We start from the raw sequence: 16,367 nt of genomic DNA on the forward strand, positions 1-16,367 counted from the left end.
TCCTGGAGGGTCTGAGGCTCATTCATGAAACTGGGAGCACTCTGAGTTTTCATAAAAGTTTTTTGGGCTGGTGTTTTTTTTTTATTATTATTATTTTCTCCCCCTGCAGTGCAAAAACTCCCCGCTCCCCCCTTTCCTCCCCCTCGCCCCTGCCATATGGCTAAACCTCCCCCTCCCCTGTGAGCCTGGTGAAATCTGGAGGCAGAGACTGGCCCCCCTGCCTGCGTAAGAGCCTCCCGCCGGCGCGCCCGCCTCCGGCCGCGGGGCTGGGGGCGCCGGGAGAGCCAGGGCAGCTCTTATTCTGAAGGGGCCTGAGGGGGGCTTCATTTCCTGACAGCTATTTACTTAAAGCAAATGATTAGTTTTGGAAGGATGGACTATAACATTGAATCAATTACGGAACGCGGTTTGTGAGACCATTACAGTCAGATCGGGAGGGAGGGCGAGCGGGAGGGAAAGAGAGCGGCTGAGCGGGGAAAGTCACAAAAGACGTGGACATATTTTGGATGTTTTACAATCTGCAGGATTGGGGCTGCGGATTGTAAAGGAGAAGGTAAGAGGTGAGGGGCAGTTTCCCCCCCTTTTTCTTTTTAACACCTTTTCTCCCACTATTTTTCTGGTTTATCTTGTTTTTTGGGTTTTTTTTTCTTTATTTATTTGGGGGGGTGATGACTTTTTTTTTTCTTTTTTTTTTTTTTTCTTTCTTTTCCCCCCTCAATGCTCTGAGATAGGCGCGGGGCTTCTTCCCGCAGGGCGCTGGCGGCCCCGCGGAGGGGAGCAGGCAGCAGGCGCTGCGCCGGCCGTCGGGATGCGGCGGCGAGCAGCGCGGGTAGCGCTAATGACAAACACATTGGGACGGCGGGGGCCACCGCGCCGCATTCCTGCCGCGGGGGCGGGAGCGACCCGCCGGGGCTCCGTGGGCAGCGGCGGTGCCCGCCCCATGGGGGGGAAAGTGGGAACGCGCACCGACAGAGTAAGCGGCTCCCCCTCTTCTCGCATCCCTCGCTTCCTTCACCCCGCTGCTCACCCGTCCCTTCCCCCACCCTTTGTTTTTCACTACCTTCCCCTCTTCAGACCCCCTTTCTCACCTCATTCCCCTGACCCAGTAGCCTAAAATGCCCCGACATCCCGAGCACGCACACAACCCCCCCAAGGCGACCCGATCTCCATCCCTGCGCGCCCCGTCTTTCTTTTTGGTGTGTCTCAGCGAAAGGGAAGATGCTGAATTTAGGCAGGGTTGGTACCTGGAGACTTTCCAGCTTACAGCCCCTCTCGCAACGGGAGCGTCAGCCCTGCCGCATGTCCCGCCGGACTGCTGGACCGCACTGCCTCCTACCCCGCGGGAGGGCAAAGTCTTCGCGGCCAACTTTCGGATTTTGTTAAGTGCGGAATTGCAAACTTGCCAGCCTCTGCCAGGCTGGAGTCCCCTGGAAAAGTCCTAGGAGCAAGTAGGAAATGGCTTTTTGGCCGTCCGCGGCATTGCTCAACATTTTTGGACGCGGATCCCGCAGCTCAGGAGCCGTTCCAGACAACAGGACTTGGACAGCTTTTTCTGGAGCCAGCAGCGACAGATCTAGCGAGGCAGCAGCAGTCCCGGGGCGCAGCCGCCAGCCCTTGGGACTCGCCCGCACCCCGTCGGGGAGGCGGCTGCGAGGCAGAAGCGGGGGCGATGCCCTGGCCCCCACCCGCGCCAGGAACATCTTTCCAACGCCCCATCGACGGCTATTTCGGCGCGTCTCTTGCAAACCTCCGGTTTCCTAGCGCTCCTTCGGGGCCCAAGGCTGCACGCCCGGGGAGGGCAGGGCATCGCCTCGGCCCTTACGGGGTCCGACGGCCCCGTTCCCGGGGCTGTGGACACATCGCTCTGTCTTGGTCCCACAGTTCCCAGGTGTGACTCAAGCTCTGTCCCGCTCCGCACCCTCTCCAGACCCCGCGCCCTCGGGGTCCGTGCTGCGCCTGACCGAGAGGGCTGGAGAAGAGGCGCCGGGTCGTAGCTCCTTGGGGAGACACGTCTTTGGTCTGCTCCTCTCCGTCTCCCCAACTTTTCCTGGCTACCTCGCATCAGAAAAAAAAAAAAAAATCTCCAGCTTGGCAAAGGCTTTCGTATTGTTTCCCAGACAAACAGCGAAGTGGCTGGGAGCTGCCATCTCTGCTAGGTTTGCGCGGTGTGTTGGGCAGCCTTTGATCTGCAGCGGCTCCCGCCGTCGGGCCCGCCGCGGGGCGCAGGACCGAAAAGGAGCCGCGGCAATGCCTTTCCCCGCTCCCTGGGGGCTGCTGCCTGGGTCCCCCGCGGGCAGGCAGGGGCTGTCAAGCGCCTGCAGCCTGATGGGGGCTGGAGAGTGTGAACGTAACCACCCCCCCACCATCCACACCGCAGTCCCGGCTGGCTGTAGAGGGCTGCTGTCTCCCCGACGGGACGCACTGGGGAAACGGGTTGGTTTGTTGGGCTCTTGGCATCTCCCAGGGCCGATGCAGAGCCCAGCTGGGTTCCCAGCTCGGCTGACTAAATTCTGTGTCCTTGGATGGGGCAAGAGACAGGCATCAAAGATTCCACTGTTATCGGCTGACCAAAATCCGAACTGTGGAGATCCAACTTTTAACTCTGGGTCTAGAAACGCTAGGGAGAGATCTCCCAGCAAGGGACTTCGGGTTTAGCTTATAGTTAACAATAAGCATTTTAGAACAGCCCTCAGCTAAACAGCGGTTTAGCCAACCTCAAAGCTTGGGAAAAAAAAGTTTGAAGAAAAATGAGACCTCACAAAACACTGGGATGGAGGAGTCCAGAAGTAAACCAGCTCTCCCAGCCTGCAGGCACTCTCTCGCTGCTTTTAAAAGAGATCCCTTGTTCTGATACTCTCCTCCAGGCACTGAGGAGTAGGAGGTGTGCCAGTCCAGTTGCCATCGGGCGCTGGGGCTATCTTCGCTGTTACTAGCTTGTTGATGTATGGGAAATCTTCATGTGGCTCTGAGAGTAACATATAAGTATTAGGTTTCAAGAAAGCAGGAAGTAATAAATATTTTAATAAAATACCTCTCTTCTGTACTGCAGCATCGAGCTAGGATTCAAGCATAAAGAATATAGACAGAAGAAGTCTTGCATAGCCCAGAACTTGCTGGCTATTTCCAGCTATGTCATTTGGTCTAAAGAATGAGGCTTAAATGTATAACTTGATAGAATCCTTGCTTTGCTTGCATTCTTAGTTCATCATGACGACAATGGCACCTATTTTTGCACGTAAACACTGAAATTTTTAATAGAAGATATTTTCTTTGCTTCTTTTAAAGACTTAAAGACAGAAGAATGACTTCTGAGAGGTGATTTTTCCTGGTAGTAGGCAAGAATTGTTGATAATTTTTAAAAAACCCCATAGTTACAAAGCAAGCTGTCCTTTCTCTCCCTCTTGCCTTGCTCTCCTGCTTGACTCATTTCTTTCAAGCTAATAAAGGTTTACATGGGCACCCAAGGGAAAAGTTTGCAACAACTAGGCTTCCTAGCTCTTGTGATCAACAGATATGGATAGTTTTTTCCAAGCAATGCTTCTTAACATGTGAGTTTGGATCTGACATGTTCTTTGATTTGATTCTGAGAACATAAGTGAGATGTACTCCTTGGAAGTGACAACTTTTTTTTTTTTTTTTTTTTTCTCCTGTTTTCTGGGACAGTCTGGAAAATCCTCTTTGGATCAAATGGGAAAATTTAGACTTTGCAATTTCCCTCCCACCTTTAGCTCCAGACTGAGGGACTCTTTCCTTGAGGGTTAGGCTGAAGAATTGGAGCTGACAAGAGGGCATCACCGTGTGTAGGAGCCCAGCGCTGGGCTATTCTTGATGCATAGTTATTCTTGTTTACAGGCTGTGTTGGATTCAAATACTTGTAAAGGGATGAAGAACAAACCTCATTTGGGAGTCCTTTTCACTGAAGACTTTTTCTTTTGTTGTTTAAACCTTTTACCAGTGAAACCTTCAGAGCCACATGTTGCCATTGCAGGGCAGTGCTACTCTTGCAGACAGTTGAGTTTGCAATCTGGGAATTGAGAGCCCAGAAACATTTCAGGAGGTCCTGCCTGAACATTTACATTCAGATGGTGGTAAATACCAAAAGATGGAAATATTTTTTCTTTTCTTATGCTTGCCTTAACTCTTCCTGGAAAAGATCAGTTTTCCCAGAAGGACAGACTGCCACTCTGACAAAATCACCACTGAAATTACACAGCCCTCTCATAGCAAGGATAATCATATCATTATGTGCCAAGATTTGCAACACAACTGTCCTATCCCTAATGTAAATACAAAGCAAATGGGATCAGTTTGGGTTTATTTTATTTATTTTCTTTTTTTTTTTTAATCACATTAAATTAAAATGCAAGAATTTTGAATTTTAAGTTGACCCAGGAGACCCAGATTTTTAGATTCCATCTGCTACGTTGGAAATTAGCGTTGCATTCTGTTGGATAAGAAATTTGGCTTATTATTGCGGATCAACATTGCCATCATGTGGCCAAGAGGATGAACTGTAGTGACTGGGCAGGAAATACGCCGAACAGTTGCAGTGTTCTAGTAGATGGACTAATTTTCTCTCTTGAAAGAGATCTTCCGTTAATTTACAGCAGTATGAAAAAAATATATACCACTGGCTCTTCTTGTTCTCTTCCTTTCTTTCTCTTCAGGTCACGTAGAGCAATCACCTAGGAATATAATAATTTTTTAAACACATATTTCCATTGGCTTTGTGGACATCGATTTTACCTTTTCTTCTGTGGTACAGTCAATGAAACCTTACTTGGTAGTAAACCAGCACTTGGCAGTTAGTGTTTGCAAAATTGACTCCTCACTGATAAGTTCTTCAGATGTTGTTTTTCTGTGTTTTTGTTTTGTTTTGTTTTGTTTGTTTGCTTTTATGTTTGGTTGGTTGGTTTTTGGGCGGGGGAGAGTTATCACTAAAGAGCACAAGAGAGATACCAGGATTTCAGTCAGATCCTTTGAAAACCTATATAAATTCAGTGACTGTTTTACTCTGGGCAATCCCCTGCAGAGATTTTGGCAAAACTCTCATAGCATCACTTAGCTGTTATTATATGTGCCCATGCTTATGTATTAGCTAACAATGTCCAAGGTATGCAGGGAATTAAGGTTGGCTCAAACTTACATTGTATGTGTTCTATTAATGCTGGGTTTCAGCTTACATAAAGCTGTTGGCTTCAGTGAGGCTATGCCAAGTTATGCACTGATGGACCAATATTAGGAACTGAACCTGATGTGTTTATCCAGGATTGAGATTTGGATAGTTGAGGACAAAGATAATTGATCTACCATAAGGAAGGTAAAAAAGCTAAATAAGTGCACACAAAAATGTATGTAAATGTAGATAAACAAAACCAGGATAAGTGTTCCTGCTTGGTGTTGTGCGGATGAGCAAACTCTCTCATGCTCCAAAGTGTGAAATTGTGTTAAACCCTGAGTCTGGCAATGATGTGTGAGGATATGCTGGTGATGGGACCCCATCATGCTCAAGTCAGATTTGTGATGTGACTAAATTCAGTTAAAGTAGATTTTGAATACAGATGATGGTGAATCCTTAGTAAATTATTCTGTCTTTCACAGTGAGGAAGTGTTGCTCTGGGTCTTGATGAGATTAACGGGTCATTGAGGAAAGATCAAAGCCCTGGGTTGTGAAAGAATTGCCAGATGGAGACAGCAAATTTAGTTGTCACTGTGTTTTTTAACTGCAGTGCTAGGTTGAGACACTCCTTGATTTCAGCAACAGCCCAACCAAGACAGCAAGTTCAAACCAGCACTTTGGAAATGCCATCATGTGTACTTACTTATTCCAGTAAGTCATGGGGCTTCAGTCCTCACTTGCACATACAGCTCTACAACAATGCTAGTCCACTTCAGCAGAGCTTCTGGTATGCAAGAGATAAGCTAGCTTTGTTTTTTCTCCTTCTGTGCTGCATCACTTGCACTGAACAGTCTGGTAAAACAACGTGAAAAGGGGAGAAGTTGTGTTTTCAGAGAGAAAAAGGAGGGAACTTGGCAGACAGTGAGTTAACATCATCTTACGGATCTTGGAAGGCTAGCAGTTAGATCAATTAAGCAGACCATGGTAAGTCTTTAAAGAGTTAGAGTGCGTTATTTTATCAGAAAAAATTACAGGGTATGAATGTGATAAAAATGGGTAAGGAAGCTGAAACTGAGAGAATTCTTTGATATCTCTGAGTCTGTTATCAATAAGACACAGATATATAAACACATGGCAATTATTGCCAACTGAAGAACCAGGCAAAATGCCTTGTCTCTGCTGAAACATTTTTAGCTGAATTTCAGAAATTGTTTGTACATGTTTTTGAGGTTGGTAGTTTGTACGTCTTGTAATCCTGCTTCTGAGACCTTTATATTTGATTTGAGTATCAAATACTTTTACTTTGCAATGAGTGCTTCTGCTCCACACATTGCAGGAGGAAAGCAGGACTAATTCCAAAACAGTCCTTGGCATGTTGTAAGCATTTAACTCCCATATGGCACTGCCAGACTTGTAATAACTAGTTGCACCTACATGTTTTCCTGTCTCGGCATCAGGAACTGAATGCCAGAGGATGAATAGAAACTCTCCAGAACCTTTGAAGAGTAGTTTCTGTCTTGGCATAACATCCTTTATTTTACTCCTTGGTCTATGTTTCAGGTTAGGGGCTCTTCCAAGCAGTGTTTTTTTAATTTATATTGTCTTTTGGCCAAATCCAGTTGCTAATAAAGTTACCAACAGAACAGCTGTTGATTTCAGTGGGAGTAGGGATTGCAGGAACTCTTCCTTTAGAATTTACCTAGCAGGCTGCTCGAGGGTTTTATGTAGAAATGTCATTAGATAGCACAAAAATTACATAGATGTTTATTGCTGTTGTTGCTTCTACAAGACAGATGCCTTAGGATTATGCATTTGAAAGCTGAAATAATTGCGTGTGATCTATGAGTCTCCAGTGTTGAGGAGAAGAGACGCTATATGAGTGGCAGTGCTGGCCTACAGTCTGTCATGGATTTATTTCAGTAGAAAATTTCAGCATATGTTTTAAATAGCATGTTACTTGATCAAGGGAACTCCTGCTAAATAGACAATAAGCACCATTGTGTTGCATTGTATTCTGTAAGCTATATATATACATATGTACAATGGCAAAACAAAAATATCACTCGGGATTGTACTATTTGTAATAAGAGTAGCTTTAAAATGTGCTTTTTCTCCCATAAAAAACTGCTTGCAGCTGAAAGGTCAGAACTTACTGCCTAAAGCTGTTACATCCTCATTGATGCCTGCGAGGGAGCTGCCTCTGTGCAGGGGTGTTTCTGTGGGCTCAGTCTTGGAGGCTGTAGTGGGCAGCAGAGCTGTTTGCAGGCCATTTGAAAGGGGATATACTGGACCTTGGTTCCTTACACTGGGACTTGGTTTCTTACACTGCCAGTTGAGAGAAGGGGTTATGGTGCCTTAGCTGCCTGTGATCTGTCTGTGGCCACACGCAGCTCAAGGGCAGTGATGTGAGTCTCAACAGGCTGTGGGTGTGAGCTGGGGTCCCCAGGCCATTTCTCTTTGTGGCACCATGAGGAGTGGTGGGAAGCTGCACTTGGGCATTGCAGAAGAGGGGTCCTGATAAGTCTTATGCAGTTATCAGTCTATTAACTGACTCTCTTTCCTTCTCCTTTCTGTTTCAGTTGTTGGTAGCTATGGGTACTTCCCCATGGATGTTCCTGATCCTGGGATGTTTTCTTACAGGTAATGTTCTCAGTTCTTTAAGCCTCTCCACCCATAATGCTTAATAAATTTATATTTCAACATGCTTTCATTCTGCCCATAATAACAAATACCAAATGCTTGCCAGCTGGCTACAGACATGGTTTTTCTGCCTTTCCCTTAGGTGGGCTAAGACAAGACCTACTAAGAAGGCAGCGCTTTTGCTGGCCCATGTTGGCCGCTTCAGCACTCCTGTGCTGCCGTATCCTCCCACCCAATTTGTCTGACCGCACAGGGAAAGTGAGCCTACCTACCTCCAGCTGTCCCAAGTGCCCCGCTGGGGTTTCTGCAGCAGCGTGGTGCAGGCAGGGCTGCCTGTGTGGGCTCTCCGCATCCTCCCACACCGCACTACCGAACTGCACTCGCCTGCCCAGCTCCCAACATCTGCCGAGTGAATGGTGATAGGAGGGGAGGGCAGGCTTTGCCACAGGGTGCCAAAAATAGAAAGGGCCTGTAGGCTGAGGTAACTTTCTGCAGGACTGGAAAATGGTTTCAAAGACAGTCTGGAGTCCTGATGCTGGTTTATTGCTGAGGGGCAATTTCATGCCTAGGTGAGCCTAGGTGCTTGTTTATCATGGACTGCCCTATCTGTTTTCTATAGATCATTTGGTAGACTGAAACACCAAATGTATTTGCTTGATGAATTCCCCATTTTTTTAGGATGTAGATCCTGTAATTTTCCTTCTGGATTTGGACATGTTATCAGCCCACGTACTAGTTACCTAGACTTGCAAATCTGAGCCTGTAATTAGAGATTGCATCTGAAAACCAGTGCCATCTACAACATCTAGTTCAGTGGATTGTAGTTTTATCTGGCTATAAAACTGTACATTTTGGCTGGAGGTAGACCTGATGCACAATTTTTCAGCCTAAGCCCCTGCTCTGGCCCTTTGCACAAACAGAAATCAGACGTAAAGTGCAGGTGTTAGTCTTGGGAAGTGGTATTTTAACTTTCAGCTGTGAGCTTACTCGAAGGCTAATAGGACTGCTGCTTTCCTGATCACAACTGTAAGAAGCTATGAGATACCCGTGACCCAGCAGCCAGAGTAGGGGTTTCACTGGTCTGCAACAAAGCTTGCCCACCTTTGGGGCTGGAAAGCTGATGTGTGAATTGGGAGCTATCTCTAACTTCACCTCTGTCTGTCTTTCACCTCTTGATTTGACAAACAGAAGTCAGCAAGCAAACACTTAACATTTCAAAGGAAAGCCATTTGCCATCCCTTGGGCAAAGCTCTGGCTTTTAACAAGGGCAAATTTCCTGAGACATCAGCAGATCTGAAACAGTCAGAAAAATAGCTGCTCTGGATCCTGTCTGCTTCCTTTCACATCCCCATGATGAGGCTGTTCTGTGTGTTCATATGCTATTTATTTGTGTCTTTTTGCAGGACCGTTCTTAACATTTTGCCAGCTTCCTCTGCCGACTATTGTTCCCAGTAGGAATGAAATGGTGGTACAGCTGAATTCCAATTTCACACTCAAATGCTCTGGAGACAGTGAAGTGAGCTGGCAGTACCCAGTGACTGAGGGAAGTCACAGGATAGACATCAGACATGAAGAAAACAACAGTGGCCTCTTCGTGACAGTGCTCGAAGTAGTAAATGCCTCAGCTGCTCATACAGGCTTGTATGTTTGCTATTATAACCACACACAAGTGGAGGATGGGGAAGTGGAAGGGAAGGACATCTACATCTATGTGCCTGGTAAGTGCAGGATGCCAGGGCTGTACCTGGAGGTTTGGATGGGAGAGGTGAACTGTGGATGTTCAGAAGAGGTGTATTGCTGGTGGCAATAAATTGACCCCAAAGCCACTTCCTAACATAGAAATCAAGAGCAGCCCCTGTGAATCTATGGATATGTTCCTCTGTGTTTTTATGGGTTTTCATTTTTTTTTGGTAAGAGTTTTAGTTCTCAAGAAGAATGATGAACTCTCAGCTTCAGAGCTGAGGTCTTCTGACCACCAGGGGCTGGATAGTAGAGCTTAGTGACCAGGTCAGCTCAGCTGTATGAGTATGTCCAGTGTTCAGGTTTGCCTGACTCCCAGGTGGGGATAACACAAATGCCAGTCCTTTCAGGGAGGAATTGGATGGATATTTTGGAATGTGTAGTGACTGAATCAGTGCCATGTATGATAAAGCAGTTGCCAGGTGAGGAAGGCCATAACTTGTTCTTAACCTGAATTAGGCTTGAACTGAGATCTAGAAAAAGCTCATGTGTCCACAGGACCTGGGAAGAGTAAAGCAATGGAGATGTCTCGGGGGTGACTGTCAGAAGGCTGGGAAAGAAGGGTTCTTGCTGGCTGGTCTGATGCAAGAATAAAAACATGGTGCTACCATGCAGTGCCCTGTAATTTTCAAAGCAAACACAGCCTTCCCAGGCCCTGTGCTGCATTTCTCTTTAGTGATGGAAAACCTGTTGCATTCAGAAGAAATAGCATCCCCTCTTTTTGCAACTACCTATTCCCAGCGTTGCCCTTCCACCCCCTTGTTCAGACTGGAAATCTGCTTAAATGTTTTCCACACTCTCCACTGGATGAAAATCTTTGTTATCATAGCTGAAATAGGCACCAGAGGCTGAGCCATGACGGATGGACTTTCTGGATATTTCCTTGGCATTGGTTGGGGTTCAGGGGGGTGAGGGACAATACTGCAGGGCCAGAAAAGATCAAGCCACTGGATTTGCAGCAAGTTTTTGTAACAGGAAACAAAAGAGAGAGGAAAAGATTGCAAATCATCGTGCAAAACTGCAGTGTGTTCTGAAGAAGATGATGTTTACAATGGCAAAGAAGACTCTGAAAAGGGGAAAAAGTCAGGAAGCAGTAACAGGACCTTTTTTAGAAGCTATTTTGCAGTGGCATTAAGTTTTCTCAGTTCACAATGTGTGATTCAAGGACAATCATTCTCCAAGACTTTCCATTTCCCACAACAAATGTAAAATGTTTGCATTTGTTCTCGAAGCAAGATGTTTCAGCAGAGGCTTTGTCACGTGTATCTTGATTTCCAGACACCTCTAACCAAATCACCAGAGGATGCTTTTCACATTAAGTAGTCTTGTAACTCACACAGCGAAGGAATATAAAGGCAAGAGATTGAAGATTTCTCTAAGAGGGCTTTTTAGTTTGGTTTTCCAAAGCCTCTAGACATCAGCCTACCAGATTTGCTGGGCAGAGACACCCTGTAATTTTTTCCACTCTCTAACCATCAAGATGTCATAAATGCAGAAACATATCCTTTTCTCCAAATTATAGAGGATGTTTCTGTTTCCACTATGAACTTTGTCTTTACAATTGTTTTTTCTGCAATGAATTAGGAGGGCAATGGGTGGTAGCAAGCCACTTTAGCCAGGGAGGATTACGTTGAGACTTCACACAATATCCTATTTTCACTAACAGCACACAGAAAACCAAACTAGGTGAATCCTGTTTCTGTTTTAAATTACACTGAGAAAATGAATACATGGAGTTGGCAGCATCTTTGGATGGAGCGCTGTGTTTGGAATATTGCTACAAAGAGCCTGCCAGTGCAGCAGAAAGTCTATTGTTGGAGGGATTTGGATTGCTATTTATTAAATTTTATTATAAAGCTTTGCACAGAAGCTTCAGGCTAGCAGGGATTATTTGTTTATTCTGACTGGCCAAATGGAGAGCTATGCTTTTTATGCATAATGTTATGCAATTATGTTTTAAACTCAGACTTTGGATTGTCTGGGTAGGAAAGTTGGCATGTATTTTGTTGACTTTCAAAGAAATAAAACTACCAGGTGTTTGTTTGCTTTTTTCCTAGTTGAATACCATATTTTGAAAACCACATACTGTGACCATAATTAACTGTGTCTCGTAACTGTAATGTTGGACATGTTAGAAATACATGAAGATAAGTACCTTGAACTATTTTTGATGAAATGTGGCTTTAGTGGCGTTCAACATAAACAACATGAAACTGACTTCTACTTTATTTGACTTGGAAAGTGTTTGGATTTTTCTTTTACTCTTGTTTTTTTCCCCCTGCTTATATACTGGTTAGGAGACAGCTACTAATACCAAAGGGAAAAAAATCTGACTTAAAATGAGTGAGCTGTGATTTATAACACTTAGCATTTTGGGAGGAGGATCTTTTATCTTTTTCATCCTGCATCCTGAATTGTTACAAAGGAGCCCAAGCCCTTTCTTGTTTCGTGCTTAGAAGAAATGTCTCACTACATGTCACATCAAATAGCTAAAACGAGATACTGCATTCATTTAACAAACCTCACCTGCAATCTCTGAAAAGCTGGGATAATGAACTGTACAAGTTTCAGTTATGACCTGTAAGTGTTCACTGACATCCAATTCTTGTATGTAGACTTGATGCAAACAAGACAGTATAATATTACCTCTCGTTTTTTTACAGACCCAGACATGCCTTTTGTTCCTTCTATACCGGAAGACCAGTTCATCCTTGTAGAAGAAGGTGATCCCACAGTTATCCCTTGTCGGACAAGTGACCCAGGTGCTCAAGTGACTTTAACTGACAGCTTAGACAAGGCTGTGGAAGCTTTATATGACCCCAAACAAGGCTTCATAGGAAATTTTCCTGCGGGCTCATACACATGCAAAACAATGGCTAAAGGCGTGGAGTTCAAGTCTGATGAGTTCCTCGTCTATATTATAAGAGGTATTTATTTCTGTTCATTTAAAATAAAAAAAAGTAGTTGTGTTCTTTCTTCACACTCTAAGAGCTGTATTAGCACCAGCAAGACAGGGTTTTATCACATATTTCCCCAGTGATGAGCTCCTTACTCCTCTGGCAGTATTGCCAGTTACTTAGTTGTGAGTGTACTTACAATTAATTATAATTTTGATGAGAGTAAAGTGTCCCTGACTTTATATCCTCTCCATCTCCTCTCTCTCTCCCAAATGGTTGCAAGAAAAGACTTCCATAGTCCATGTATTTTATCATCTTATTTGCTGAAACATAACTTAAGAGGTTGGCATTTCCCGGTGGCTTTGAATTGTAGAACCCTGTGTGACCTGAAAAACATCATGATTCAATTACTTTGAAAATGTTTTTCCTGGCCAGCAAGGGATTCTCAAAGACAGTCACTGATCAGCAAAATGGGAGATTTCTTTTATACTGAATGCCTTTTCACAGGGGCATTTGAGATAGGAACTTCTAATTGAAACTTTATGAGTGGATCATTTCTTTGTGGGATTGAACTCAATGCCTGTACACTTCATGCTTTAAATGTGAAGTGTATATATCAGTATAGATCAACTGTACTTTTACTGAATTTTTCAGGTAATTCATCAGTAGAGGAAGTGAAATGGAAATCTTCCTCTGAAATTGTACCATGTGAAAAGAGCATTCTTTTTAAAACTAAATGAGCTCTCTCTCTCTCTTCTCTTAGCTACTTCACAGCTTCCGGTTGAAATTGAAGCTCTTAAAACTGTCTACAAAACAGGCGAGACCATCGTAGTAACTTGTGTGGTCTTTGACAATGAGGTGGTTAATTTACAGTGGAATTATCCCGGGAAAGTGGTAAATCTCTCTTTTTTTTTTTTTTTCTTCCCAATATTTCTAGTTACTTCTTGGGGAAGAAGGCAGGATTGTAATATATTCTTCTCTTATCTGAACAGGACAGCTGAGGAGAGAAAACAAAGGAAGTTCTTTGAATTTTAAGTTATCATAAAGGAAAGGCAATCCCAAAAGTTAGATTTTGCTGTTAGTAAGTATGCAAAGCATGAGAGGAAGGTGAGGTATGGCTAGCAGTCCATCCTCTGAGGATCTGTCTTTCAGGTCTTGTGCTGTTTCAAACAAAGAAATATGAAAATAGAAAGATCTAGGTGTGCTGGGCATCTCAGTAAAGTTCTGCTGCTGAAGGTCTGATCCTCTAAAATGGTTATCTTAAATCCTGGTTCTTGGGCATAATAAAAGATGATGAAGAATCACATATTCTTAAGTGTTCTTCATTGTGCAGGTATAAACTGAAATGACTCTTAGAGTCATGGTAATTATTCACTAATGAGAAACATCTAGTAAGAAAATCTTAAAACTTTTGCAGAACACTGAAAATTTTCAAACTGGTGGGACGTCCTTTTGCAGTGAAAATTTTTATTCAGTGAAACTTGGTTAGAGTCTATCCCAGGCAGTTTCAGAGTATCCCATGTAAAAAGTCTGGCCACTGATGAAATGGAGTAGTTAAAGCGTACCTGGTTCTGAACACAAATTCCATGTTTTATTTAAGTAAGTTATGAGTCCTAGAGGAAAAACTATTTGAGAAAGTTTTGTTCCATTTTCCATCTTACACATCACCATCCCTGCTATATGCCACCTTTCAAAACTAGCCCAGGAATATTTTTTGTTCCAGCCTCTCATGATAACATGATCTGCTATTCTCACCATACTTTTACTCACAGGAGTCTTCTCCTTGTCAATAAATTATTCTTGTTTTGAGAGGAGCAGAATGTAGCATCTGGTTAGACTATGATGTATTTTCAGCTCAGTTACTTAAGCAAGGTTTTTTTATCTTTCTCCAAACTACAGAAGGAAAAAGGTCTGATAAAACTTGATGATATCAAAGTCCCATCGCAGAAGCTGGTTTACACCCTGACCATTCCTGAGGCATCAGTGAAAGACACAGGGGATTATGAATGTACTGCTCGGCATGCAACCAAGGAGGTTAAGGAAAATAAGAAAGTAGTCATTACAGTTCATGGTATAGTTTGATTTTAGTGTCCCAAATAACTAATGCATTGGAAAACACCATTCTTGAAAAATGTTGCACAGTGTTGTTTACGCAAGGCTTTTTCCTTTACAGACAAAGGCTTTGTTCACCTGGAGCCTCAGTTTAGCCCTCTGGAAGCTGTCAACCTGCATGAAGTCAAAAACTTTGTCGTTGATGTGCAGGCTTACCCAGCACCAAAAATGTACTGGTTGAAGGATAATGTGACTCTGATTGAAAATCTTACTGAGATTGTTACTAGTTCTAACAGAGTCCAGGAAACAAGGTAAAAAAACTTCTGACCCTTACTTTGCCATGTTGACTTGAGTTTCTCCACAAAAACCTGGCACTGCTCCTGCTCTCTTTCCACCTCAGTTTGTTGCTTTTTCCTTAGTGGCATTTAAAAATAATTTATTTGTTTTCTACTCTAAAGGGCAATGTCTAATCTGCCTCTTCTTATTCTCTTCATAACACCAACCTCTTCAAGGTCTCTGAACACTAAACCTCTTCATTCCCTTCAACATGCCTGCACACCAATAATCTCTAACTGTTTCCAGTAAAATCAGGGCTTTTTCAGGTCCCTGCAGAAAATAACTAATCCTACTTCTTTCTCAGTTGTATGTCGGTAGTTATTTACCACATGAGTAATGACTTCAGTTAAAGGCATGCTAGCAATGCTAAATGCCACTATGTTATAATCTCAACATACCCAGATTATATGTTTCACCGAAGTGATTTTTTTATGCTTGCTTTAAAAGTACAAACAAAAACTTGCATTTCTGCAGGTTTCAGAGTGTATTAAAATTGATACGGGCCAAGGAAGAAGACAGCGGATACTATACTTTGGTTGCTGAAAATGAAGACGAGATTAAAAGATACACCTTCTCCTTGCTAATACAAGGTAAGGAGTCCCACAGCCTTTCCCACCATAACTGATGCCACACAGCAAAGACTTGATGCACTTACACACTGAATTGCCTGGAGTATAGATATAAAAACAGCATGAACCAGGGTGTGCGGAGGAGTGCGTGCGTGCTGGGTCCCTGGAGCTCTTCTACCCTGATCCTGGCTTTCACTTCTGCACTGGCCTTGAGCCAAAAAGAAACTTTATTCTCCCAGCTAAGTTATTCCAGCTGACAGCAGGGCGATAGCTCATTCAGTATGACATGAGGACGTGGCAAAACCGCAGCACTTCCTTTTCATGGCTCTAGCCTAAGATCCAGGCTGTCCTATGGGAGAATAAGCCCCTCCTGCATGAGTCTGGGTCTCTAGCTATTGCTAAGCTGTTGGCCAAACAACACCTGTCCTGTTTTGAAATTTCAAGCTGTTTTTTTTGTAAACCCTGACAAATATTTTAACAAACTCCTGACTCCTTCCCAGTTCCAGCTCTGATCTCAGCCCTTGTGGATGATCATCATGGCACTACAGGTGGGCAGACAGTGAGATGCTTGGCAGAGGGGACCCCACTTCCCGATGTGGAATGGCTGGTTTGCAAGGATATTAAAAAGTAAGAGGAGCGGGTGCTGTCTTATCTAAAATATTACGTGTATCCTCAATTAGCTTAATGTAATTAGTTACTGTACCATGTTTTCCTCACCAAAAGCCAGTAAGTTTTAGATAATTTTTATTTCTTTTTAGAGGCATGTTGCTTATATTTCAAGAGATGTTGCCAGTGTCCTTCCTATTACGTCTTTTAGGAGAAGAAACAATGCATCAATTCAGGAGATTTATCTCACAAAAGCTTTATGTTCAATAAACTAACTGTGGATTTCACAGTCCTGGTTTGAGTAAGGACCCTGAGAAGTAGCTGTCCCTTCACCCAGGGAGTTTTTTTAATTTCCCAGATAGTTCAATCTACCTCATTAACACTTATATGTGCTTCTAAATTTTCACT

At 43.8% G+C, this 16,367-nt stretch overlaps 1 protein-coding gene across 1 annotated transcript in view; it reads left to right on the plus strand.

Moving 5' to 3' along the window:
• The first annotated feature begins 418 nt into the window (after nt 1–418).
• Nucleotides 419–16,367, plus strand: part of PDGFRA (platelet derived growth factor receptor alpha) — a 34,386-nt gene continuing 18,437 nt past the window's right edge. The window contains exons 1-9 of the mRNA XM_050337834.1: nt 419–553; nt 7,699–7,759; nt 9,163–9,477; nt 12,163–12,426; nt 13,160–13,290; nt 14,296–14,467; nt 14,570–14,759; nt 15,259–15,374; nt 15,854–15,980. Coding sequence (XP_050193791.1) covers nt 7,711–7,759; nt 9,163–9,477; nt 12,163–12,426; nt 13,160–13,290; nt 14,296–14,467; nt 14,570–14,759; nt 15,259–15,374; nt 15,854–15,980 — 1,364 coding nt within the window. The 5' untranslated portion in view covers nt 419–553; nt 7,699–7,710. The remainder of the gene's footprint in view (nt 554–7,698; nt 7,760–9,162; nt 9,478–12,162; nt 12,427–13,159; nt 13,291–14,295; nt 14,468–14,569; nt 14,760–15,258; nt 15,375–15,853; nt 15,981–16,367) is intronic.

Source organism: Myiozetetes cayanensis, unplaced genomic scaffold, assembly GCF_022539395.1.
Source record: "Myiozetetes cayanensis isolate MyiCay16 unplaced genomic scaffold, myiCay2020 scf7, whole genome shotgun sequence".
Classification (NCBI taxonomy): domain Eukaryota; kingdom Metazoa; phylum Chordata; class Aves; order Passeriformes; family Tyrannidae; genus Myiozetetes; species Myiozetetes cayanensis.